Below are 26332 nucleotides of genomic sequence, written 5' to 3'. Positions count from 1 at the left end.
AGAGGCGGGCGGCCATGGTTCGTGTTCTTCAGCGAATTCAGCCCCTGGATGTGTTGACTGTGCTGGGACGGGAAGGGAGACAGAGCCGCCTGTTGAGTAGGAAGGACGTCCTCGGGGAGAGGTCAGGGTCCGACGGGAGGTCCTGCAGGTTCAGGCCACCCAGGGTGGGCGGGGCTCCGAAGGTGACCAGGTGGGAGCAGGCCAGTGGCGGCGAGTTGCAGCGCTTCTGGCCATGTCTTTGTCCCTGTGTGCGCCGTGGGTTTTTTTTTTTTTTTTTAGATTTATTTATTTTTATTACAAAGTCAGATATATGGAGAAGAGGAGAGACAGAGAGGAAGATCTTCCGTCTGATGATTCACTCCCCAAGTGAGCGCAGCGGCGGGTTCTGTGCCGATCCGAAGCCAGGAACCAGGAATCTCTTGCGGGTCTTCCACGTGGGTGCAGGGTCCCAAGGCTTTGGGCCGTCCTCGACTGCTTTCCCAGGCCACAAGCAGGGAGCTGGATGGGAAGTGGAGCTGCCGGGATTAGAACCGGCGCCCATATGGGATCCGGGCATGATCAAGGCGAGGACTTAAGCGGCTAGGCCACGCCGCCGGGCCCGCCCTGGGTTTTGGAGACGGGTTTTCCCGGTTTTTACAAAACTCTCTGTTCCTCACTCAGTTTTCCCAACTGCCTTAGCGCTGAGGCCATAGTTATGAGACGCAGTCAGCTGAGGAAGAAAGCCTGGCCCGGCCGCATTGGCGAATGCAGGGCGTTTGGCTCTCTGCTCCGGTGTCTTTGGCAGCCTCAGAAGTTCCTGCTGTGTGTGTGTGTGTTCGTGTGTACGTGTGTGTGTGTGTGTGTACGTGTACATGCGCTGAAGCTGGAAGTGGAGTCACAGGTGCCCACAGCTGTTTTGGCCACGTGGGGACCCCGGCTGCACACTCGGCGGGGAGGGCCTGGTACAGGACAGCACGGCAGTTGGTGAATTGGAAGTGGGGATCAGGCCTCCTCCCAGGACTGTCGCAGGCCCTGACTGACGTGTGCATGTGGCTCTTGGCTTGCTTTGGCACCCAGTAAGTGCCTTGAAAAGGTCTGCCTGCTCTCCCTCTCCTGCCCTCCCCTTGCTTGTCTGCTTCGGCCTTGTCTCTGCTGTTCCTGGGGACGTATGGGCGTGACCCCTTCTCCAAGCTGCTGGGGATCCCTGGGTCTTGGCTGAGCTGCCTCTGCGTTGCATCTTGTGTTCCTGGTGGTGCTGGGCCACGGCAGGCCCGCCCCCTGTGTGCATTTACTGTGTGGTGCTGTGTGAGGCCTGCCCAGCCGGGTGCCGTCCCCCTGTGTGAGTGTTGTACTTGCATAGCATGTCTCCTAATCGTGTCCACTTTGTTCTGTGACCTAGGAACTAGGGGTGTAGGCCCCAGACTGCCCTAGAGGTAGGCTCTCAGCTTTGGTTACGTCTGGCCTTTGGTGTGCTGGCGATGGGTGGTGTTCCTGCTGGAGCAGAGGCGCATGGGCGTTCCTGGGTTCCCCACTTCCCGCTTGCTGCACACCCAGTGTGAGGCTGGCTGGCTGGCAGAGAGCCCCTGTGCCTGGGAGTAAGGAAGACCGTCTGCTGTAATTAGTGCTGTTCTGTGTGCCCAGTGTACTGGCTCACTCCCCAGTGCCCAAAAGGCGGGAGCTGCGAGTGTAGGTTAGACCTCTCCTGTGGGAGACCCCAAGTCCCTGAGCCATCTCTTCTGTACACTGCATCCCGGATCTGCATTAGGGAGCTGAAGGCAGGAGCCGAAGCCTGCTGCTGACTCGGGCACTTAAACCGCAGGGCCGGTCAGAAGTGAGGCTGCTTCGGCACCATACTTTACCCCAGCTCCTGTGGTCACAATAGAACAAACCTGGAGTCAGCAGAGATGGGGACCCTGATGTCCTGAGCTAGCCCAGTGCCTTTTCTTTCTTAAAGATTTCTTTCTTTTATTTGAAAGGTAGTGTTGCAGAGAAAGGAGAGACCAAGTAGAACCCTCTGCTGGTTCACTCCCCAGATGGCTGCAGTGGCTGCGTTTGGGCTGGGCTGAAGCCAGGAGCGTGGGACTCCATCCCTGATTCCTATAGTGGTGGCAGGGGCCCAGCCACTCTGATGGTGCTTGGCTGCTTTCTCAGGAGCATTAGCAGGGAGCTGAATTGGAAGTGGAGCAAGTGAAGCTCCAAGTTGTGCTCATATGGGATGCCAGTGTGCCACAGTGCCAGCTCTAAGAGCATCATTTCTTGAAAAAGACTTTTTTTCCTTCATTGATTTTCTTGTGCATCATTGGCAAATCACATCGGGCCTGTGTGTGTGAATCCCTTCCTCGGTTCTCTTACCTGTTGCTGTGGGTATTGTTGCTGATCTCACACACGGATTGTTGGTTATGGGGGTGGGATACAGAATCAGGCAGAATTATTCTCCCATCTTTTCTTTTTCAAAATAGTGCTTAGGTATTTTAGGGTCTGTGCCCTTCTATGTAGATTTTTTAAAAAGATTTGTTTATTTTTATTGGAAAGTCAGATACGCAGAGAGGAGGAGAGACAGAGAGGAAGATCTTCCATCTGTTGATTCACTCCCCAAGTGGCCACAACGGCCAGTGCTGTGCCGATCCAAAGCCAGGAGCCAGGAGCTCTTCCGGGTCTCCCACGTGGGTGCAGGGTCCCAAGGCTTTGGGCCATCTTTGACTGCTTTCCCAGGCCACAAGCAGGGAGCTGGATGAGAAGCAGGGCCGCTGGGATTAGAACCGGCACCCATATGGGATCCCAGCGTGTGCAAGGCGAGGACTTTAACCACTACGCTGTTGCACAGGGCCCTCTACGTAGGTTTTAGAATAAGCCTGTCTGTGTCTGCAAAAAGGCCTTGGATTTTGGTTAAGAGTTTCATTAGGGATGGCCAGTGTGTTGGCTAATCCTGTGCCTGCAGCACCGACATCTCATGTGGGTGGGTACCTGTTTGAGTCTCGCTCCATTGTGGTTCAGTTCCATCCTCACGTCCTGGAAAGCAATGGCAGATGGCCAAGGCCTTGGAGCCATGTTCCCAGGAGACGGGACAAGCTGGCTTCATCTCCTTTGCTGTGGCTGTTGCAGTCATTTGTGGAGTGAACCCGAGGCTGAAAGAGCTCTCTCTCTCTCCCTGTAATTCTGACTTTCAAGGAAAATAAATGTTTTTATTAAAAGTTTTGTTAAACTTCTAAGTCAGTTTGGAGAGCATTTCCTCCCTGTGTGCATTTGCTGGTTGAATCTGCACATTTTTTCATGCGTTTGTTTTCTGCACGTAGTGTTGGGATTTTTCAGCATGCCGATCCTATATAGGTTTGAAGTTTACTCCTGAGGATTTCATGTTTGGGGAGTGGCTGTAAATGGCACTGGCAGTGTGTTGCTAATTTTGGCTTGCATGTGTTGTTAATCTTCTGCACCTTTGTCTTGTGTTTTGTGATCTTGCTCTGCTCACCTATTCTTGGGCTTTTTTTTTTTTTAAATAAAATTGATTCCTTGGGATTTTTCATGTAGACCGTCTTGCCATTGACAAGCCCAGACACTTGCTTCCCAGGCTGTGCGCCTGGTACTCCTCGCCGTGCAGGCTGCAGCTTGAGGAGTGGTGACATGCTTGGCTTCCTGCTCCTGTTCAGGTTGAGACAGTCCCTGTATTCCCAAGAGATAGTACTTGGATCTTGTCAAGGGCATGTACTGCATCAGTTGGTGCTGGAATGTTTCCTCTTTAGTTTGGATATTGTGGTTTGTAGTCCTTACTTTTCGGATATTGAACAGCGTTGTATCCCCGGAATTAAATTCTACTTGGTCATATTGTATAATTCTTTTCAGACATTGATTTTAGTTCTTTGAGTTTCCTTTCCTCCTCCGAGTTAAGCTGTAGTACACTTCGTTTGCTTTCCCATATTTTCATTTGTATTCAGGTCTATATATTTTGAAAAAAAATTTTTAAAGATTTATTTCCTTATTTATTTCTATTGCAAAGTCAGATATACAGAGAGGAGGAGAGACAGAGAGGAAGATCTTCTATCCGATATTCACTCCCCAAGTGGCCACAACGGCTGGAGCTGTGCTGATCCAAAGCCAGGAGCCAGGAACTTCCTCTAGGTCTCCCACGTGGGTGCAGGGTCCCAAGGCTTTGGGCCGTCCTCGACTGCTTTCCCAGGTCACAAGCAGGGAGCTGGATGGGAAGTGGAGCTTCCGGGATTAGAACTGGCGTCCGTATGGGATCCTGGCATGTAAAAGGAGAGGACTTTAGCTGCTGGACCGACCATTTGCATTTAAGATGATTATTAACATGTTAGATCTGAGGTTTGCCATTTTTGTTGTTTTCTGTTTCTCTCATTTCCTGGGCTGTTTGAGCAGTTTTTAGGATTCTGTTTTGTTTTGGTAAGCTGCTACGATGGTTGTTCTGGGTGCTGCGGTAGGCTTGGTGGGAGAACTGTTCTGCTGGACGCTTGCTTCCTCTTTGGTCCCTCTTTTTTATTCCCACTTAATTTAACTATCTTCCTGAAAATGTTTCAGCTGGCCTTCAACATGCTTGCTTGCACGTCACATACAATTAAGAAAACTAGGGTGGAGGGGGCGGTTAGTTGTACTGACTCCCTGTTCCTTGTGTTGCCTTGTGTTTCCTTCTTTGGGGTGCCACCTTCTGTCTGTTCCTTTAAGGGAACGTCGGCTTGTGATCCTCTGACTCAGGTGTGTGATCGCTATTCTGCAGCTGCTGTGATTTGTTTAGTGTTTTGAAGAATTTCAAATGTGAAAATAAACCTTTACCTACACCAGCCCCTGGGCTTCAACAGCTGCCACACTGGTTTGTCCACTGAGGAGTTTTGTCTTTTTTCAGTAAAGTAAAAGCTCTTGCGGTGTGCCTGGAGTGTGCTAAAGACCAATACTTGGTTAGGAAAGATAACATCCTCATTTTGTGAGTGAGGAAATAAAATATTGAACAAGTTAATAGCTTGCCTAAGAGCACAGCATTTATTTGTTCCATTAGAACGACTGCTTTGTTTCAGAGAGATCTGAGCCTCTTCTGACAGGAGTTGTAACAAATTTGAGGGAGCCTCCTGCTTTGTATCTAATCAGCCTTATGGATTTGTATTTGTATGTATTTGTTCGTTTATTTTTCTTGGAAAGACAGATTTACAGAGAGGAGAGAGAGAGAGACAAACGTCTTCTGTCTGCTAGTTCACTCCCCAAGTGGCTACAATGGTGGAAGCTGAGCCTATTCGAAGCCAGGAGTCAGGAGCTTCTTCTGGGTCTCCCACATGGGTGTAGGGTCCCAAGGCTTTGGGCTGTCTTCTGCTGCTTTCCCAGACCACAAACACGGAGCTGGATGGGAAGTGGAGCAGCCAGAATACTAACTGGCACCCACATGGGATGCTGGTGTGTATAAGGCGAGGACTTGGCTGCTAGGCTTCTGTGATGGGCCCTGATTTTTATTTAAAAGGCAGAACAGCAGAGACGGGGATCTTCCCTCTGCTCAGTCACTTCCTCACATGTGCACCAAAGCAGGGAAAGGCCCAGGACAGAGGGATGAGGCACTCAGTCTGGGTCCCAGGTGGGTGCAGGGGTCAAATGCCGTTCCAAGCTGCCTCCCCGGCAGTGCAGGAAGCTGGGGTTGGAAGTCGAGCTGTGGGACTGTAGGCAGGTGCTCCGGATGAGGGAGGCAGGCAGCCAGGGTATCCTCACTGCCGCCCGTCCCTGTCTCTGAGGATGCATCTTGCATCATTGGTGCTGCCGTTTCTGTGGCTCTCCCATGGGGCACGTTTGTCCTGTTAGTGACAGGCAAGTGCATTGTCACCAGTGGTTCTGTTATCTCAATGATGACGTTGTAACTTCTACTTCTGTAACTTTGCTTTTAGCTGTCAATCAACGTCTATGACTATAACTGCCACGTGGATCTCATCCGGCTGCTGCGGCTGGAGGGGGAGCTGAGCAGAGTGAGGATGGCCCGGCAGAAGATGAGCGAGATCTTCCCCCTGACTGAAGGTACCGGTACTTGGAATGCCTTTTTATTGGAAACTTGGAGCACTTTAAGATTTATTTATTTTTACTGGGAATCAGATTTACAGGGAAGAGAGGGAGAGAGAAAGATCTTCCATCCACTGGTTTACTCCCCAAGTGGTCACAATGGCCAGAGCTGAGCTGATCTGAAGCCAGGAACCAGGTCTCCCACGCAGGTGCAGGGTCCCAAGGCTTTGAGCTGTCCTTGACTGCTTTCCCAGGCCACAAGCAGGGAGCTGGGTGGGAAGTAGAGTAGCTGGGACATGAACAAGTGCCCATAAGGGATCCCAGCTCATGCAGGGTGAGGACTTCAGCCACTAGGCTACTACTCCGGGTCCAATTATTATTATTATTATTTTAAGATTTATTCATTTTTATTGGAAAGACAGATTTACAGAGAGAAGGAGAGACAGAAAGATTTCCATCTACTGGTTCACTCCCCAAGTGGCTGCGATGGCCGGAGCTGAGCTGATCCAAAGCCAGAGCCAGGATCTTCTTCTGGGTCTTCTATGTGGGTGCAGGAACCCAGGCTTTGGGTCATCTTTGACTGTTTTCCCAGGCCACAAACAGGGAGCTGGATGGGAAGTGGTATAGCCAGGATATGAATCAGCACTCATATGGGATCCTGGCGCATGCAAGGCAAAGACTTTAGCTACTGGGCTACAGCACTAGACCCTAAGACAGATTTTTTAAATATAATTTTAAATTCATTCTCTCTAGCTTTTATTCCAGTTTTTCTATATTTTTCTTACTCTATTGAACCACATATTGTAAATACTTTAGAGATAAACCTTTAGAGCTAGTTTTTTTTCAAGTTTATTTCCATTTTTATATTTTTAAAAAGTTTATTCGTTTTTATTGGAAAGGCAGATTTTACAGACAGAAGGAGAGACAGAAAGATCTTCCTTTTACTGGCCACTCCCAATATGGCTGCCAGGGCTGCAGCTAAGGCGATCTGATGCCAGGAGCCAGGAGCTTCTACCGGGTCTCCCTTCTGGGTGCAGGTTCCCAAGGCTTTGGGTCATTTTTGACTGCTTTCCCAGACCACAAGCAGGGAGCTGACGGGAAGTGGAGCAACTGGGATACAAAGCAGCGCCCATACAGGATCATGGCTCATGCAAGTTAAGGACTCTGTCCACTAGGCTACCATGCTGGGTGCCCATTTTGTTTTGAAAGGTAGGGAGAAACGGGGGCTTGCTGATTCACTCTCCAAATAGCTGCAGCAGTTGGGCTGTGCTAGTCCAAAGCCAGGAGCCAGGAGCTCAGCTCTCCTATGTGGATGGCAGGGCACCAAGTGCTTGAGGCATCACTGTTGGCTCCCAGCATGTGCATTAGCAGGGAGCTGGAGACAAGCAGAGTAGGTACTTGAACCTGGCATTCTAATATGTGATGCCAGCATGCTGGGCCAGGCCCCAGGCAGGACTCAGGAGCTTCTTCTGGGTCTTATGTAGGTAGCCAGGGTCCAGGTACTTAGGCCATCCTCTGCTGCTTTCCCAGGCCATAAGCAGATTGGAAATGGAGCAGCTGAGAGATGAAGTGGCACCCAGATGGGTGCTGGTGTTGGAGGAGGACGTTCTTAGCCAGGTCTCTGACTTGCTGGGAGACCTTACATGAGTTAACATTCAAGCTTGTGGTCCTTCCAATAAAATGAAGACAGCAGTAGTTTGTTTTGCAGTGTGTGACCCTCCATGCTATGTGGCATGTAGCACTCCTTAGGAAGATGCCATCATTCTTAATAGTACTGTCACATACTTTATAGGATTGTGGCAAAGATTAAATGAGAAAATATGAACGGTACTTAGTAGACTATAAAATGCCTGCAGGTATAAGCTGTTATGATTTTTTGATTTTTAAAGATTTATTTATTTTTAATTGCAAAGTCAGATATACGGAGAAGAGGAGAGACAGAAAGAAAGATCTTCCATCTGACGATTCGCTCCCCAAGTTACCGCAACGGCCGGTATTATACCAATCTGAAGCCGGGAGCCAGAAGCTCTTACGGGTCTCCCATGTGGGTGCAGGGTCCCAAGGCTTTGGGCCGTCCTCGACTGCTTTCCCAGGCCACAAGCAGGGAGGTAGATGGGAAGTGGGGCCACCGGGATCAGAGCCAGTGACCACATGGGATCCTGGCGCGTTCAAGGCGAAGACTTCAGCCACTGGGCCACGCCGCCGGGCCCAAGCTGTTATAATTTTAATGACTTGATTTTTTAAGGGGAGTTTTTCAGTGGGTGTGAACTGGGCTAGGCTGTGTGAGCTGGGTGGAGCTGCTGGGTGCTGATGTCGCCTGCTCAGGCGGCTGCTTCTGCCCGCCCCGTGGGGAGGGGCACTGAGGCAGGCGGTGCGCCTCTCTTCTAGAGCTCTGGCTGGAGTGGCTGCATGACGAGATCAACATGGCCCTGGACGGCCTGGACCGAGAGCACGTGTATGACCTCTTCGAGAAGGCCGTGAAGGATTACATCTGTGAGTCCCGGGGCTCTGTGCTGGTCGTCGGGGTGGCGGGGGACTGTTTGGTGTCGGTTAGATCAGTTTGCTGTGTGACTGGGCAAGGGTTGTGAGGATGGAAAGCTGTCGTCCAGCAGCTACAGACATGGAAGTGACAGTTCTCGTTGTCTTTGAGCTTCAGGTACGAGGTTGTAATATACAAGTGGGAGAAGTGTGCGGGTGAGGGGGTGAGCACGCACAGGACAGGTCAGGAGGTGAGAGCGGCGTCAGCTGAGCTCCTGAGCACTGCACAGAGGACCGTCACATGCATGACACCTCTGCCACACGTCTTGCTTCCCGATGGGAGCTGTGTTTGAAGTTGGCAGTTTTGGACCTCCATCTCTTGTTGTGTACTTGGTACGGCCCCTCAGGCCTTCTGGGAGATCTGTCTGAGCCACTGAGAGCATGTGGTCATGTCCCCTGAACCTGAACATTTTTTTAACACTACTTTCTTTTTCTCTCTCTTTTTAAAAGGTTTATTTTTTACCGGAAAGTCAGATATACAGAGGAGAGACAGAGAGGAAGATCTTCTGTCCGTTGATTCACTCCCCAAGTGGCCACAATGGCCAGAGCTATGCCAATCTGAAGCCAGGAGCCAGGAGCTTATTCTGGGTCTCTTGTGTTGGTGCAGGGTCGCAGGACTTTGGGCCGTCCTCGACTGCTTTCCCAGGCCACAGACAGGGAGCTGGATGGGAAGCAGGGCTGCCAGGACACAAATCGGCTCTTATATAGGGTCCTGGTTTGTGCAAGGCGAGGGCTTTAGTCACTGCTCTACCATACTGGGCCTGGGCCCGAACATTTTGAAAATCAAGTCCTTTGTCTTTGAAGGAGTCTTGTGTGGGGTCTGCGTACCTTTTCGGGAGCTGGAAAGCAAGTGACACACTCTGGCTCTGTTTGCCTGTTGTGGTTGATTTGAACTTGGTGCCCCTGAGCTGTGTGAAGTTCAAAATATGCTTCATTCAGGCGGAATGTGAGGGTGTCCCCTCGCAACCCTGCTTTCCAACATCATGCTGGAAGCCATAATGAGGGGAGTAAGACAAGAAGACATTTGAGTCACTCAGTAATTGCATTCCTTGGTTTAGACCCCAGAGAGCTGAGAATTTGTAGCTGCCCGAAAACTGCCATATGGATGCTTACAACGGCTCTTTCATAATTGACCAAACTTGGGAGCAGCTAAGTTGTTCAGTAGGTAGATAGATAGGTAAGCCCCTGGGACGTCTGCAATGGAGTGTAATTTAGTGCTGGAAAGCAGCGAGTTTCCAAACTGTTAAAAAGACCTGGAGGAAATGCGGCTGCGAGCTGCAGAGAAGCAGCGTGAAGCGCTACAGGCTGTGGTTTAAGCTCTATGACTGGAGAAGGCAGAATTGTGGAGGCAGTGAGAAGACGGGGTTAGGAGGACTGCGCGGAGGGTCGGCGGGGGCTACTCTGTGGTGCTGTCACAAGGGTACAGCACCCGGAGGGAGCCCACTGGGCTCCGAGTGGTGAAGTGCCAACCTGGCTGCATTGTAACGAGGTGAAGTGCCAACCTGGCTGCTTTGTAACGAATGTACCGCTCTGGGATAGTGATAGTGGCCTAAGCGACGGCTCTGTATTTTCCACTCAACTTTGCTGTGAATGTGAAACTTTTCTAATTTTATTTATTTATTTATTTACTAACTAAAAGGGCTTCATAGTGTTTCTGCCTCTCTGTGATGCGCTGGGAGGAATATGATATGATGTACTGGAGTATTAGCAAAGACAGCCTTCTGTCGGGGAGGGGCTTTGCCATAGACCGTGTGGAAATGCCCTCACTTCACCGTGGTGGCCGAGAGCCTCGCGCCTCGTGCCTCGCGCCCAGCAGCCAGCTAATTTCCATTTTTGCTTTGCAGGCCACTGGTGTCACCTCTGCATTGGCTAGAGACAGAGTAGCTAGAAGACTGGCTCATTTTTTTTTTTTTAAAGATTTATTCATTTTATTACAGCCAGATATACAAAGAGGAGGAGAGACAGAGAGGAAGATCTTCCGTCTGATGATTCACTCCCCAAGTGAGCCGTAATGGGCTGATGCTGCGCCGATCCGAAGCCGGGAACCTGGAACCTCTTCCGGGTCTCCCACGCGGGTGCAGTGTCCCAATGCATTGGGCCGTCCTCGACTGCTTTCCCAGGCCACAAGCAGGGAGCTGGATGGGAAGTGGAGCTGCCGGGATTAGAACCGGCGCCCTTATGGGATCCCGGGGCGTTCAAGGCGAGGACTTTAGCCGCTAGGCCATGCCGCCGGGCCCTTGACTGGCTCATTTTGAAATGAAAAAGCAGGCCTCAGGAAAAGGCATATATACTGCTTTACAAATTGACTTCTTTAACTTTTTAGTACTTCTGTTTCAAAAAGCCTAGAATATTGGCCTTTGCAGTTATTTTCAAATACTTGAAGTGACTTGATAGGCAAAACATGTACAGTAAGAATGAATTCGTTCAGATCATTGAGTTCATTAGTCTTGAAAACACAGGAGTGCCTATGCAAAAGGTTAAAAAAAATCCAATAAAGTCATCTCCTTTTTGTTGAAATATTAAATAGAGACAAAGTATAGATATCTAGTAACAAGGTTGGTACATGTATTAGCATTTTAGTGCAGCAAATACCTACGGCAGCTAAAGAGAAAAGGTGTATCACTTGGCTCACGGTTTTGGAGGTTCAGGCCCAGTATCAGGTGACCCCATTGGTTTAGCCTGGGTGAGGATGTTGGAGGTAGTGGGAAAGCACACGGCGTGGCAGGAGGCAGAGAGGGGCAGGAGAGGCACCCCCCCACCCATGTAAGGCCCTCCCGCCAGGCCCACTTCCCCTTCCCTCAGCACCTCCCTTGGGACCAGGCCCTTGCCGCAGTCCTTCAGGCAAACTGCAGCGGAACTTTTAATTTCATTCTTGCATATTGATCTGAAAGCTTAAAAATCTGTCAGGGTTTAAAAATTGAAAAATTCAAGGTTTTAAAATTTATAGAAATTTTCATAGTGGTCGTTTACTGGGTCCCTTCAGTTTTAATAGATTTTGTGATGGTTAAAATGCATGCTACTACTTGGCGAACACTGTGTCTACTCAGTAAGAGCTGGTTTGCTAGATACTTCTTGGAGACTGCAGGTAGATAACCAGGAGGCTTGTTGACGCACAAGTGTGCTTTTTCTGTGGGTACATTTCTTGAGCATCAGTTGGGATATTTGGGTATTTCGTAACCCAAACTAATAGAAGATTTTTCTGCTTTTTAGGTCCCAACATTTGGCTAGAGTATGGCCAGTACTCAGTTGGTGGCATCGGTCAGAAAGGTGGCCTTGAGAAAGTGCGCTCTGTGTTTGAAAGGGCGCTCTCGTCCGTCGGCTTGCATGTGACCAAAGGGCTCGCAGTGTGGGAAGCCTACCGAGAGTTTGAGAATGCAATCGTGGAAGCTGCCCGGGTGAGTGAGCTGTGCCCGCCTGGGGGGGTGGGCAGGAGATAGCCCGGAAGTCTTGTCTGCGAGGTGAGGGTGAGGGCCCACACAGGTTGCAAAATGACCTTCATCGGTGCCTTTGCTGGTGAACAGAAGATAAACAGAAGCAAGTAGACTTTGTGGAAGAACAAGAATGATTTTTGTTTTAACTTTTTTTTTTTTTAACTTAAAAGCAGTTGATGCCACAACTTTTTTTTTTTTAAAATGATATTTAAAAATATGCTGCTTCATTTAAATAGTTCAGGTGAATGTCACTTGAAAAATTGTGTATTGGGCCAGGCGCGATAGCCTAGTGGCTAAAGTACTTACCTTGCACATGCTGGGATCCCATATGGGCGCTGGTTTGTGTCCTGGCAGACCCCACTTCCATCCATTTCACTACTGGTAGCCCTGGAAAGCTGTCAAGGATGGCCCAAAGCCTTGGGACCCTGCGCCGCATGGGAGACCTGGAAGAAACTTCTGGCTCCTGGTTTCAGAGTGGCTCAGCTCTGTCTGTGGCAGCCACTTGAGGAGTGAACCAGCAGATGGAAGATCTTCCTCTCTGTCTCTCCTCCTTTGTGTAAATCTGACTTTCCAATAAAAATAAATGAATCTTTTTAAAAAAAGAGGAAGAAAAATTGTGTATCATGTCCAGTTGTTCATTTTAGGACATTTGACTCTGTGAAAATTGTTGTTTTTAGGCAGTGATTTATTGCAGCTGACTGCCGTCTGCACTGTGTGTGCGCGTTGGTGCCTACCTTGGTGCCTTAGGGAGCTCACAGGTAGATGGGCTGTTCTTACTTAAGTAGCCCCAGGCTGCAGCAGCCTCAGGGCCAGTCCCCTCAGCATGCACTCTGATCTCACTGTCCTCAGACTTTATTTTTCTTCTATTGTCCCTTTCACTGGGAGCCTGTGGACAGAGCCCCGGTGCTGCTTCCTAAAGAGAGCCTGCCCCGGGAGTCAGTGTGAGGCAAGCGCCCTGGCCTGAGGCCTTACAGGGCTTCATTGTGTGACCCCTAGGTTCTGTGTGTCAGTCATTTGGATGCATTTTGTTTGTAATTTCTGCTCTCTCCAACATATACACTGAAGAGACAGAGGTAGTGTTTTTTTTTTCTTCCCCTAAGTTTTAGATTTTTTTGTAAGTCAAGGATTTATTTATTTGAAAGGCAGAGTTACAGAGAGAACTCCCCAAATGGCCACAATGGCCAGAGCTGTACTGATCCAAAACCAGGAGCCAGTAGCTACTTCTGGGTCTCCCCGCATGGATGTAGTCCCCAAGTGTTTGGGCCATTTTCTGCTGGTTTCCCAGGTATGTTAGCAGGGAGCTGGATCGGAAGTGGAGTAGCTGGGACTCAAGCTGGTGCAGCAGGTGGCAGCTTAACATGCTACACTGCAGAGTTGGGCCCATGTTAGGGTTTTTTTTTTTTTTTTTTTGAATAGCATACTTCTATTTTAAAGATTTGCTCTTATTTGGAAGGCAGAGTTACAGAGAAAGAGGAGAGAGACAAAGAGAAAAAGAGAGCTCTTCCATCTACTGGTTCTTTCTCCAGTGGCTGGAATGGCTAGAGCTAAATTGATCCAAAGCCAAGAGCTCTTTCTGGGTCTCCCACATGGGTGCAGGGTCCCAAGGCTTTGGGCCATCCTCCGCTGCTTTCCCAGTTCATAAGCAGGGAACTGGATGGGAAGTGGAACATCCAGGATATGAACCTATGCCCATGTGGGGTGCTGGTGCTTGCAGGTTGAGGATTAGCCAATTGAGCCATCACTCCTGGGCCCCCCACATTTCTCTTTATATCTTCTCAATCCTTGGCAAGATCCAATCATACCTAAGAGGTGATAGTCAGGTTTTGTTTTGAGCTTGAACTGAAAATTTGTTGAGGTGGTTTCAAAGTAGAAGAGCCAGAGTTGGTCATTTACTGCTGATTTGCTTCTTTAGCCCGTAGCTGGCTTCCTTTCCCCTTCTGACCGGGAACAAACCTTTGATTCACAGCTTGAAAAAGTCCATAGTCTCTTCCGGCGACAGCTGGCGATCCCACTCTATGGTAAGAGAAACCGCTCTCAGTGTGTTTCCTTTGCTTCTCAAGGTGTGTCCTGGGACGGGTCTCCCCAGCAGCCCTTGGGGCCAGCAGGGCTGCTGCACGCACCTTTGTGCTGGACAAAGCCTTCAGTAAGAACGCAGCTTGAGCTGTGAATACCCAGGAGGATAGGGAGGGCCCCAGGCGGGACTGGCTGCCCGACTCCTGGGGAGACCTCTGCGTCGGAAGGAGGGAGTGGGGTCTTGGAAGTTGATGGGGAAGCCTTCCTGAGTAATGGCTGTGGCACGAGTGGTTTCTCTGTAGGAGTAACTTCTATGATGGAGTGGGCTTTCATTTCTTCTTCTGTGGGGTGATAAGGTTTGGAAGGACGGTTGGTTAGAAATGTCTATATTTGAATTTCTTGGGGCTTTTTGGATGAGTGTTTTTGGCAAGCTGAGCCTTTGTGGCTTTGCCCCGAGGACTTGGCAGAGTTGGGGAGGAGTTGGGTACCTTCCTCTTGTCTGACTCAGGTGTGGTTGTGCCGTGTGTTCTCCGACAGTCTGTGAGCACTTGGTTTGACACCAGGTGTTGTCTCTGCATTGCATCATTAATCTGGGTTCCATGTAATAAATGATAAAAGGTCGAAATTGGATTGTGAGGTGGCTTGCAGGGAAAGCCAGAACTTAGCCGGCTCATTGATTTGGTCTCACACACATAGTGATCCAGTGTGGCCTTGACTCAGGCTGCCTGGGTTCAAAGCCTGGCTCTGCCATGCATTGTGGCTGAGCGATTTCACCCTCAGCTTCAGTTTCCCACACTGCAGATGAGGGTTCCATGAGAAGCTCTCCTGAGGGGTTGTGAGAGTTAAGTGAGTTCATGGTGAGACAGAATGGTGCCGATGGTTTCATTGATTCTTGATGAGTTAGCCGGTATAGTTGCCTGGGACATTATTTTTAAAGACATCCCAAGACCAGATTTCCAAACTCAGATCCCAGAACTTAGAGTTTGCTTAGGGGGAGCTGCCGTGGTCCAGGGTGAGGGAGGGGCTCGCAGCAGCGGAGTGGTGTGACTGCATCTCTGTGGGGGTTGATGCAACGCGAGGGTGAGACCCACGGGGATGGGGCCGAATCTGTCTTTCCCTAGACATGGAGGCCACCTTTGCAGAGTATGAGGAGTGGTCGGAAGACCCCATTCCGGAGTCGGTGATTCAGAGCTATCGCAAAGCTCTGCAGCAGTTGGAGAAATACAAGCCCTACGAGGAGGCGTTGGTGAGTGTTGGCTTTTCTCCCCGCTTGTCTGCTTGCGTTTCCCTGATTCATAATTGCAAGCTGAGCATCATGTTTAAAACCCGTTACTGTGAGCTATAGAGTGTTTAAGTGTGTGCCTGCAGTTGGCATTGTAATGATGAACTGAATGTCCATGTACCCCACCACCCAGGCTGAGAAATTGCCAGTACCTTAGAAGTCTGCTTTGTGCCCCTGTCCGATTGCTTCCTCCTCCCTCTCACGAGAGGTAATCACCTTCCTGACTTTTGTGATAATTGTTCCCTTGCCTTTCCTTACAGTTTTATATCCAGTGAACATACTCTTAATGAATACATTGTTGAATAGGTTGATATTGCTTGAGTTTGTGCTAGTAAATACTGGGGCCATACAGGTGATTTCTTTAGTTTAACGTGTTTGAGGGATTTGCTCGTGTTGAGGTTCCTCCCAGCTTGCCTGTTGCTTTTAATTTTGCTCTTCTCTGGGTCCTTGTGACAGACACAGCCCTGCTGTTTGTGCTTTGGACATGCTTGCTTGAGAAATCTCCTTTGCGCAGAGGTCCTTAATATTCTCAGTTCTGTTCTCGGCTGAACATTCTGTTGTTTCAGTTTCCTACCCGTAAAACAAGTTGCTGTACCTCTGATTCTGGTAGTCCTGCCCTTGCCTCCCTAGTGGGCCCCACTACCCCTTCACAGGCTGGCAGGCTGTCTCAGGGCCAGTCTTGTTCCTGACTTGCATGGAACCATCCCAGCAACTGTAGTTCCACGATAGACTGGAGTTTGGATTAGAAAAGTCCCATCCACCTTGTTCTTTGTGGGAGCTTTGGTTTTATGTTTGTTTTTAAAGATTTATTTATTTTTATTTGAAAGTCATATTTATAGAGAGAAGGAAAGACAGAGACAAAGATCTTCCATCCGCCAGTTCACTCCCCAAGTGGCTGCAGTGGCCAGAGCTGAGCCAGTCCGAAGCCAGGAGCCCGGAGCTTTTTCCAGGTCTCCCATGAAGGTGCAGGGTCCCCAAGACTTTGGGCCATCCTCAGCTGCCTTTCCATGTCAGAAGCAAGTAACTGGAAGGGAAGTGGAGCAGCTGGGGTATGAACCGATGCCAATATGGGATCTTGGTGCTTGCAAGGCAAGGACTTTAGCCACTAGGCTACCATACTGGGCCTGTTATTTTATTTTAAGATATATTTTTATTGGTAAAGCAGATTTGCAGAGATAGATATATCTTTATCTGCTTCCATCTGATTTAGCTCACTCCCCAAAAATCTGTAACAACTGGAGATGCCAATCTGTAGCCAGGAACTTGCACCATGTCTCCCATGTAGGTGCAGGAACCCAAGACTTGAGCCATCCTCTGCTGCTCTCCCGATGTGTGAGTAGGCAGCTGGACCGGCAGTGGGGCAATGCAGGCACAAAGAGGGCTGCCACTTGCTTTGCTCCTCGCTGCTTCTTGTGTCCTTGCCCTTTCATTGGGTGTCACTTTTCTTTTGCTTCAAGCGTGCGCCTGTTTCCCATGCTGGGGACTGGCTGATGACAGAGGTTCTGTTCTGGTCTGTCGGCAGAGGTCTTCAGGCTGCTCGGAAGCTGCATTTTCAGGACGTGGCATTCCAGACTGACGGCGTCTGGCAGTTCTGCCACTGGGAAGGAAGGCAGTATTCTGCCTCTTGCTGTCTTGAAGGTGGTTGCAGTGGATTCTCTGGCTCTTGTTTGGGTTCCTGTTCTAGGATTTCATGGCAGTTAGCTCCAGGTGGGGTGTCTTCGTATGTATCAGTCGCTCTTGCTTTGGGGCTTCTCGTGTGTGTAGGCATGATGAGTCACAGCGCTGACCCTTGAGGTCAGGCTCAGGCTTGCAGTTTGAATTCCAGCTCTGCTGCTGGCCAGCTTGGTTTGGTCTCCATCTTACCCTCCCAAGTCTCAGTTGCTGCAAATCCAAGATGGCGAGGGTGTTGAGGGCTGTCTCAGAGGAGTGTTGGGAAGAACAAAGTTTACTTTTCACATCACTCGCTACCTTGCCTTCACTTCGATTTTGTCTTTGGTACATCTTGTTTCTTTGCCAGTTTTTGGTGATTTTTAAGAGATTGTGTCAGAGATGAATTAGTGGGGAACATGAAAGGTCATGCAGAACTGAATTTTTATTTTTATAGCAGGGTGGCCATCATCTTGCAGGATGATACACTGAAACAAAGAAAGTGAGAGTTTTTCTATTTTTACAAAAACATAGTGCGAGTGGTGGGGAAGCCGGTGGAGCACAGAATGGCGGAGTTTTCACAAGGTCAGAGTGGCCCTTAACAGTCCCAAGCAAAGGATAAGTAAGTAGCTCTTGTGGGAAGAAGTAATCCGGCAGCATTCCAAAGGACAACAAAATATCAGACTCTGGGGGCAGGTGTTTGCAGGACTCCAGGCCTGTGCACAGCCTTGGTGTACACAGCGTGTCCTCTGCTTTCCGTCCCTCTGGCATGCCTGCCAGGTATCCACATCAGGTTATTCCTGTGTGTAGCCCATCTATTTTGGTAGTTTTCAGGGGCTCAGGGCTCTGAAATGTGGGCTTGGTCTGAGCAGGAACGCTCTGGCAGCCTGCCGCGCTCCTGGCCTGTTCCCTTTCTTTCTCATGAATTGTGTGTTGTCCTCATTTCCCTTGTGGGCTCAGTGGAGTGTGGCTGATGCAAACAGGTTGAGTAAGGGTGTTCGCTCTGAAAAGAATTTTGCATGTGTGTCTCTGGGTCAGAAAACATTCAGCACAGCTTCCACCTCTTCCGGTTCTGGAACCCTGGAGGAAGGGGTCTTTGGGCCCAGAAACTTGAACTAGTACGAGGCTCCTGATCATCCTAGCCTGGATGCGTTCGGTCCACTCTGGAGGCCAAGAAAGTGATGAGTGTTCTGAAAGGCTGGGTGGCCGAGGCCATTGGCCAAGGTGTTGCTGCTCCAGTCAATTCCTGGTTGATGGCAAGTTAAGTTCCCTGGCCTAGGGATGGATTTAGCACAAGGTCTTCTGTGACTTGGCACGCAGAGGCCGTTTGGGCCTGACTGGAAGCCTTTCAGCGCACCCATCAAAGTGTGGTCGCTGGGACAGGTGTGCTTTCTTACCTTGGGTAGCTGGTTCACCAACAGTTACTTTTATACTGAAGATGTTTTGTGCTTCCACAGTATCCCGTAACTCAGTTCACCTTCAATGCGATTTCCTTGTGCTCCAGCTGCAAGCAGAGGCGCCGAGACTGGCAGAATATCAAGCGTACATCGACTTTGAGATGAAAATTGGTGATCCCGCTCGGATTCAGTTGATCTTTGAGCGTGCCCTGGTTGAAAACTGCCTCGTCCCAGACTTATGGATCCGTTACAGTCAGTACCTAGTAAGATAATTATCCTGATGTTACTTCGTTTCCAATAAGGTAGAATCTAAAGAGTGCCAAGGGTAGTTGCATGCTGCACCCTCTGCCTCTGCCAGGTCCTGTGGGTGGTTCTCTAGGGCCTTTTTTTTCTCTAAAGATTTTACTTGAAAGGCAGAGTTACAGAGAAAGAGAAAAAGACAAGAGTCATGCATCCGCTGATTCACTCTCCACATGGTTGCAATAACCAGAGCGAGGCTGATCCGAAGCCAGAAGCTTTTTCCAGGTCTTCTACGCAGGTGCAGGGTCCCATCATTGACTGCTTTCCCGTGCCACAAGCAGGGAGCAAGATGGGAAGTGGAGCATTTGGGACATGAACTGGCACCCGTATGGGATCCCAACATTTGCAAGGCAAGGACTTTAGCTGCTAGGCTACTGCAAGGCCCACACAAGATGCTTTTAAGGAATTTTTTTGTCCTTTGGTTGTGCCATTGGTATCTGTGGGTGGTATAATCATGATGATGAACATTGTCTCCTAACCCTGGGGTGCTTTGTCACAGGACCGGCAACTGAAGGTGAAGGATTTGGTTCTGTCTGTACATAGCCGTGCTGTCAGAAACTGCCCTTGGACTGTTGCCCTGTGGACTCGGTACCTCTTGGCCATGGAGAGACACGGAGTTGATCATCAAGTGATTTCTGGTGAGGCCATTTTTTGGGACAAATGCTAAGTTTCCCTGTGTGACAATAGGCTGTTATGGGTTGTGACAAAGCCATCTGGTGTTGCTTTGGGGGTTTCTCTGGGATGTTGAGTACTGGTGACAAAGGGCTACATTGAGCCCTTCATGGTTTTGGCCTCTTGGAGCTTTTAAATGTGCTTTTCTAAGACTTTGGGATCTTTTTTCCTGTGATCCCTGGGCAGGCCCTTGTGGAGTGAGTTTTCTGGAGGATCCAGTGTGTGGGGTGCTCTGACAGTCTGTTCCACAGTTTTATGTCTTGTTGTTATGGTTATGTAGAGGGTTGGCATTTAGTAGAGTTTGGTAACTTTGTTTTGTTTGTGAATTGGCACCCCATCTTGATTTTTCTCCAACTCCAGTGACCTTCGAGAAAGCGTTGAATGCCGGTTTCATCCAGGCCACTGATTATGTGGAGATATGGCAGGCCTACCTTGACTACCTGAGGCGGAGGGTTGATTTCAAGCAAGGTATTCAACTGCATGCGCTTCCTTTCAGAACAGAACTTTTAAAATATCTTGTGATGAGATGGCCCAGTTCCCTAAATATATGGAGTTTGCCTGTAAGTCTTGCCTCCCCAGGAATTGTAGCTATATGTATCTTTAACAAGATGAGCTTTGGATACTGAAGGAAGAAAATATCCTTATGTGTTCTGTCCTCTCCTGTCAGTTTTTTGAATTTCCCTTGTCATTTTTCACTTCTTATTTTTTAAAAAAGATTTATTTATTGAATTTGAACCTTACAGAGATGGTCCACTCACTCGTTCCTTCCGCAGAAGATTGCAGTGACCAGGGCTGGCCCAGGCCAAGGCCAGCAGCCTGGAGCTCATTTGGGTCTCTCATGTGGGTGTCAGGGACCCACCTATTTATGCTGCTTTCCGGGGTGTATTGTTAATGGGAAGCTGGAGTGGAAGTAGAGCATCCAGGACTCTAAACCATTATTGCTCAATGGGATGCTAGTTTGCAGGCAGCAGCTTAACCAGCTGCACTATAGTGCCAGCCCCTTTATTTTTCAGGTCTGTTCTTTTTACATATTGTACGTAGTTCTTTAAATAGAACTGCTGTGTTTCTTTTAAGTCTTTGAACCCTTTTAGGACTCCCTGCTTTGCTCTTCTCCCAAACACTATTCCCTTCCCCCTCCCCCCAAAAAAAAGCCCAAAAAGAAGAACCGCCTTCTGTCCCAGTTTCTTTCTAGCTTTGTGTTAAGATTAGGCACTGGCAGGTTGGTTTTTGTATTTGTCTCCTGTATGACGACACATTTGTGAGGGGGTCTCCTAGTGGTTTTCTGGAGGACATGCTTTGTGGCTTCATAGTCTTGCCCTGTCGTGTCTGACAGACTCCAGTAAAGAGCTGGAAGAGCTACGCTCCACATTCTCCCGGGCCTTGGAGCATCTGCAGCAGGAGGTGGAAGAGCGTGAGTCTGGCCCAGCCTCTTCCCTGCCCATTGCCTTGCCTGTTCCTGCTGCCTCTCCAGCCAGGGGCTGACTGTGTCCAGAGCTTTTTTAACGTTGACTACTTCCCTTCTTGAAGGTTTCAATGAAAGTGGAGATCCGAGCTGCATGATTATGCAGAACTGGGCCAGGATTGAGGTAAATGCTTTTGATAATTCCATAGGTTTCAGCCATCTGTTTTCTGTTTTTAAACTTACAAAGTGATCAAATCTGTTTAAAAGGTGAGGGATTCACAGACAGACATGGGCTATGTTCACGAATAGAGTGAGCAAGGACAGGAAAAGTGAGAGAGAGAGAGAAAGAAAGGAGGGGAGTATGTATCTTCTATCCAGTACATCTGGAGGAGGAAGGAGTCAGCATCCTATTAAACCCACATAAAAATCGAGCCAGAATCCCAGGTTAAGATGTCAGCTTTGTGCAAGGTGGTGTTGTCTGCTGCGTGAATTTTTGTCTTGGTGAAAATAGCCACCTCCAGCTAGTTCTTGTGCAGCATTTGGCAGAGGCCAGCTAGTTGTGTGTTGATTTTTCTCATCCTGCTCCCTGTTGCCCTTGTGGTACACCCTGTGGAATGCTGAGTGCCAGCACATTAGTGGGTACCTGGTGAATGAGGTAGACAGTCTTGCTGTTGAAGGCGGACCATTGGCCAAATAATGAGTGCGTGATGTAAGTTGTCACTGGGCCAAGGCTACCAGCACAGAGAGACACAAGCCTGTCCTTGATCAAACTAGAGTCAGGCTGAAGAAGCTGACGTTTGTCAGGTCATTTCCTGGGTGGGGTGTCTGTGTGGCAAGAACCGAGGCTCAGAGACGGTAGGTGATTTGCCCAAGTCGAGGAGTTTATAGGAGGCAGCCAGCTTTTAATACCGGATTGACCTTTCTCTTTCCACGTTGCCTCTCTAACACTGGTGGTTAGGCTTGATGAAGAATCAGACAGCAGTGAGTGTGTACGGTGCTGTCTGTTCGCAAGGGCTGAAGGCATGGTGTTGGCCCCTTGTCATAGTAGAAGGGCCAGGACAGTTGGCTTCTAGGGAGCCTGGGGAGTGTCCAGGGTTTGTGTAATGCTGGTGGGCCCAGGGGCTCCTCTTATATGTCTATCTGAAGGATGTTGAGGACCAGATACTGCTGGATGGGTGCCGTGACAGAAAGCTCAGGTCCTTTCTAACTCAGCCTACCACATTTTAGGCTCGACTGTGCAATAACATGCAGAAAGCTCGGGAACTCTGGGATAGCATTATGACCAAAGGAAATGCCAAGTATGCCAACATGTGGCTTGAATACTACAACCTAGAAAGGTAACAGTCTGTGGAGGGGAGTGGGAAGCAAAGCTTGTTAGGTATGCACTTGCCCTCAGTCCCAGCTGACTTGCTCTGGCTTGGGCTTGTGCCTCAAGCTGGTCTGCCTCCCTTCATGTTGGCGTCTGATTAATGGTGCATTCTTTTTTTTTTTTTTTTTTTAAAGATTTATTTATTTTATTACAAAGTCAGATATACAGAGAGGAGGAGAAACAGATAGGAAGATCTTCCGTCCGATGATTCACTCCCCAAGTGAGCCGCAACGGGCCAATGCGCGCCAATCCGATGCCGGGAACCTGGAACCTCTTCCGGGTCTCCCACACGGGTGCAGGGTCCCAAAGCCCTGGGCCATCCTCAACTTCTTTCCCAGCCCACAAGCAGGGAGCTGGATGGGAAATGGAGCTGCCGGGATTAGAACCGGCGCCCATATGGGATCCCGGGGCTTTCAAGGCGAAGACTTTAGCTGCTAGGCCACGCCGCCGGGCCCTAATGGTGCATTCTTACTGGGCAAATGTGGGAGTAATATTTGTGTCAAGGGCTCTTACAGCCCTGTTATTTCTTCTTCTTTCCTTTTTTTCTTCCCCTACTTTTGGACCAGAATGTTTTAATTTTACCGTTTTTTTTTTGAGTTTTTTAAATGTCTCTATGGAATAGTGGGAATATTTAAAAAAACAAGTGTTGGAAGGGGGAGGGTCTCCCCAGACGTGGGAGAGAGGTTCCCTGTGAGAAGGTGGCCTCTGTCTGCCCTTGCCTTCTGCCAGGTGTCACAGCAACAATGACTGTTTTTCTGCCTTAGGGCACACGGGGACACCCAGCACTGCCGGAAGGCTCTGCACCGGGCCGTTCAGTGCACCAGCGACTACCCTGAGCACGTCTGCGACGTGCTGCTCACCATGGAGAGAACAGAAGGTGGGACCCCCTGGGGTTGATGCAAAGGCACTGCCCTGCCCGTGTGCTGTGTCATTAGATCTCCCAAAGTGCCCGCCAGGAGGAGTCTTGGGTGGTGTTAGCCCGGGTTCCCTGAGTTCCCTGTGGTCGGGGCTGGCATCTGTGCTGTAGGACACTTGGTGGCAGGCTTGGCCTATACGCACTGGAGGCCAGGAGCCTCCACCCAGCACTGTGTGATGACCCAGACTTTGCCAGTGCCTCTTGGTGGGCAAGATGACCTAGTTGGGAGTCACTGCCGTGGCACAGCATGTGCACAGCCAAGGGACTCAGACAGGCACAGCGCACATCTTTAGTTGCGTATGGGTGCTACCAGTTGCATTCCAGAGCTTTCAGTGTTAAGTTGTAGAGCTAGAACCATTGGAGCAAATTTGAATTTTTCAAATGCCCAAACTAAGAAGAGAAAGGCAGAGTGACAGAGAGATCTTCCATCTACTGGTTCACTCCTCAAATGGCTACAGTAGCCAGGTTGGACCACATTGAAGTCCAGAGTCAGGAAGAGCTGGGAAGAGTCAGGAATGTGTGTGGAGTCTGGATGATTGGTAACCTGAGTACTGTCATTCTGCTTCCTGAGGGCATTAGCAATTAGCTGGATCAGAAGCTGTGCAGCTGATATGCTAGCTGGCATTCCGATAGGAAATGCATGTGTCCCAGGCTGCAGCAGCTTAACTCACCACCACAGCACCCACCCCCGAATTCAGTGTTAATACGCATGTACCTTTTGCAGTAGAATGTTTTCATTAGCTTTGCCATTGAGAGCCCATAATAAGTCATATTCAGTCTTCATAAACTTGAGGCTGACATGAGTAGAATTCTCCTGGACCAGCTGTTGGTCCGGTCCTCATTGAGGAGAGAGAGCCCCTCCAGTATGTGGGGAAGTTGAGTATATTTTAGGTTATGCTCTTCAAAGATAGAAACAGGACTCGTTTTGCTTCCCTATCCAGGTACTCTGGAAGATTGGGATATAGCTGTCCAGAAAACCGAGACCCGATTGGCGCGTGTGAATGAGCAGAGGATGAAGGTGATGGCGGTGTCTGTGTGAACCCTAAGCCTGTCTTGGTTGCCTTTTAGGCTGATTTGAAACTGACAGAACTTTCCCATATATGGGGCCTGTGGGTTGGGCCCCGGGAAGAGTCTTTCTTTGACTTAGTGGAATGTGAGCCCTGCTGCCTGTGAGGGCCCTGTGAGAGTGCTTCGCCCCTCTCTCTGGGTAAGTGGTGGTTGAGGATGTTGCTGAAGGCCTCACAGGCAGCGTCCCAGGAAGCCCCCATGGCCCTGGCAGTGGGCTCTTACCAGCAGGGTCTTCTGCGTCTTTCTCATTATCTCCTGTTTTTCATTTGGGACCTGGGGTCCATTCTGTCCCCCATGAGTCAGGACAGTTAACCAAGCCACTGCATCCAGCCAACCATCCTCTTGCCGGTTACTCAGGCTGCAGAGAAGGAAGCAGCCCTCGCCCAGCAGGAAGAGGAAAAGGCGGAACAGCGGAAGAAGGCCCGGGCTGAGAAGAAGGCGCTGAAGAAGAAGAAGAAGACCAGAGGTGGCGACAAGCGGCACGCTGAGGAGGACGACGAGAAGGAGTGGGGCGATGAGGAGGAAGGTGAGCCGCATGTGAGAGCGCCTGTCCTACAAAGGCTTGGACTTAGGGAGGCAGCAGAAACGGGGCCTCAGGTTTGTGTCATGAACTTTGTGTGCAGACCCGGACCTGGACCCATTCCTGCTCCCGAATCCTCAGGCCCAATTCCTGGTGTTCTTGGGATAGGAGGATCTGGTTCAGGGTCTCACGCTGCCTGGAGCTGTCCCTCGTGGGACTCGAGTTGTCTGTTGAGTCTTGAATCTCCTTCAGTGTGGACCATTCCTTAGGTATTTGGCCCTGTGACTGTCCTGCTTTTCAAGGAGCCAGTGCTTCAGAGAGCACCCCTCTGTGGGTATAACTGTGTCTTGGCCCGAGCTCGCTGGAGTGAGGCTGTGTCCTTCTCATCGTGTCCACCAGGTGGTGCACGATTGCAGCTTGTCTTCGCTAGGGCCCCACATGTTTGTCACATGACTAGGATGGTGCTTGCTGCTTTCTCTGTTGTGAGGCTGCTTGTAGATGGAAGGTTGTCTCATTCTCTGAACCTAGGTCAGTGTTCTAGTCCTCATGAAACCTCCAGATGATTGAGTTATTGAATGCTATTGTGTGGGTTTGTGGATTCCTGTTTTTTTCGACAGGTATCTGTTACGGAAGTTACTTATGTTGATGTTGTACTTCTCTGATTTGTCTAGCAAGAGCCCCTTTGAGCTGTCATTGGTCCACAACACCCAGGGCCACCTGTGCTTTCTGTGACTCGGCCCTCGAGTCCACCCCTTTTCCAAGGTTCCTCTGAGGGGTGACTGGTACAGAGGGTGCTGGAGGGCTCACTGCTGTTGATATGAGCCTCGTGGGTTGTTGGAGCTAGGGGGATTGTGTGTGTGTGTGTGTGTGTGTGTGTGTGTGTGTGTGTGCGTGTGCACGCATTTGCATGTATACATTGAAGCCACCAGTCCACATTGATTGCCGAGTTCCAGTTTGGCACTGCAGGGTTCATTCTGGTTTTCTTGCTTTTGCTGCTGGCAGTGTCCTTCTCTGCCTCCCTTATCCTTAGTGTTCCCTATGCCGTCATCCTCTGTGTGGGTGCAGCCATCCGCACATGGGGCCCTTCCGACTCTGCTTGGCTTCCACTGCCCAGCCCGTGTGCTGCCTGTCATGGACACCTTCACTGTCTGCTTGGTTTCCACACCTGTCCCTAGGCCATCGTCCCATCCTGCATCCCTTCCCCGCTTGGGGTCCTGTGTCCTTCACCGGGGGCAGTCCCCTGCGCCACACTGCTGCCCCCACCCTGCAGTGTCTGCCTCCCGTGGCTCCACTACATGAGTGTGACTTGGTAGGATTTTCCAGTCATTTTTACTTTTTATCCACACAGTTTCAAGGATGGGCAGATGGAGGTCTGATTTATATCAGCAGAGTCACTCAAGGTAGATTGTTTCTAGGCGCTGAAGAACCACACTTCCTCCTGTCTCAGGTGTGTCAGCAGAGGGCAGTAGTAATGCAGTTGTCATTCAGTCAGCTTTCCTCACACACCTTGTGTGGGTCTTCAGAAATGGCTGAGGGCAGCACACTGCCCCTCAGCTCCCAGGTTAGCAGGGTAAGGCCCATGTGGCCGGGGAACAGTGCTGTGTCATCAGGATGGGGACAGACAGTTATAGTGGAGGTGAAGGGAGGCTGTGGCTTGGCTAGGAGGACTCTGCAAGGGAAGGAATTTGGCTTGTGGGGCTTGTGGGGCTTGTGGGGCTGCCAGATTGTGAAGTAAGGCGGCAGAGGTGGGGTTGCTGGGCAGCCAGAGTCAGTGAGGCATGCAGGCACACTTTTGTGAACAGCAGGTGACAGCAGAAGG

At 49.8% G+C, this 26332-nt stretch overlaps 1 protein-coding gene across 3 annotated transcripts in view; it reads left to right on the top strand.

The window, feature by feature from the left end:
• The window catches only part of SART3 (spliceosome associated factor 3, U4/U6 recycling protein), a 33632-nt gene that overhangs the window by 1417 nt on the left and 5883 nt on the right, over positions 1–26332 (top strand). Inside the window, exons 2-15 of one of the 3 annotated variants that reach the window (XM_004591909.3) lie at positions 5850–5976; positions 8347–8451; positions 11707–11891; positions 13894–13945; positions 15062–15186; positions 18374–18529; positions 19066–19204; positions 19599–19706; positions 20572–20649; positions 20766–20824; positions 21868–21977; positions 22774–22886; positions 23867–23943; positions 24351–24519. In XM_004591909.3, the coding sequence (XP_004591966.2) occupies positions 5850–5976; positions 8347–8451; positions 11707–11891; positions 13894–13945; positions 15062–15186; positions 18374–18529; positions 19066–19204; positions 19599–19706; positions 20572–20649; positions 20766–20824; positions 21868–21977; positions 22774–22886; positions 23867–23943; positions 24351–24519 (1603 nt within the window). Of the gene's footprint in view, positions 1–5849; positions 5977–8346; positions 8452–11706; positions 11892–13839; positions 13946–15061; positions 15187–18373; positions 18530–19065; positions 19205–19598; positions 19707–20571; positions 20650–20765; positions 20825–21867; positions 21978–22773; positions 22887–23866; positions 23944–24350; positions 24520–26332 lie in introns of those variants that run through there. The other 2 variants (XM_058656469.1, XM_058656470.1) reach the window with 2 other exon arrangements.

Source organism: Ochotona princeps, chromosome 29 (assembly GCF_030435755.1).
Source record: "Ochotona princeps isolate mOchPri1 chromosome 29, mOchPri1.hap1, whole genome shotgun sequence".
In the NCBI taxonomy this organism is placed as follows: domain Eukaryota; kingdom Metazoa; phylum Chordata; class Mammalia; order Lagomorpha; family Ochotonidae; genus Ochotona; species Ochotona princeps.
This window is presented reverse-complemented; position numbering and strand designations above follow the sequence as displayed.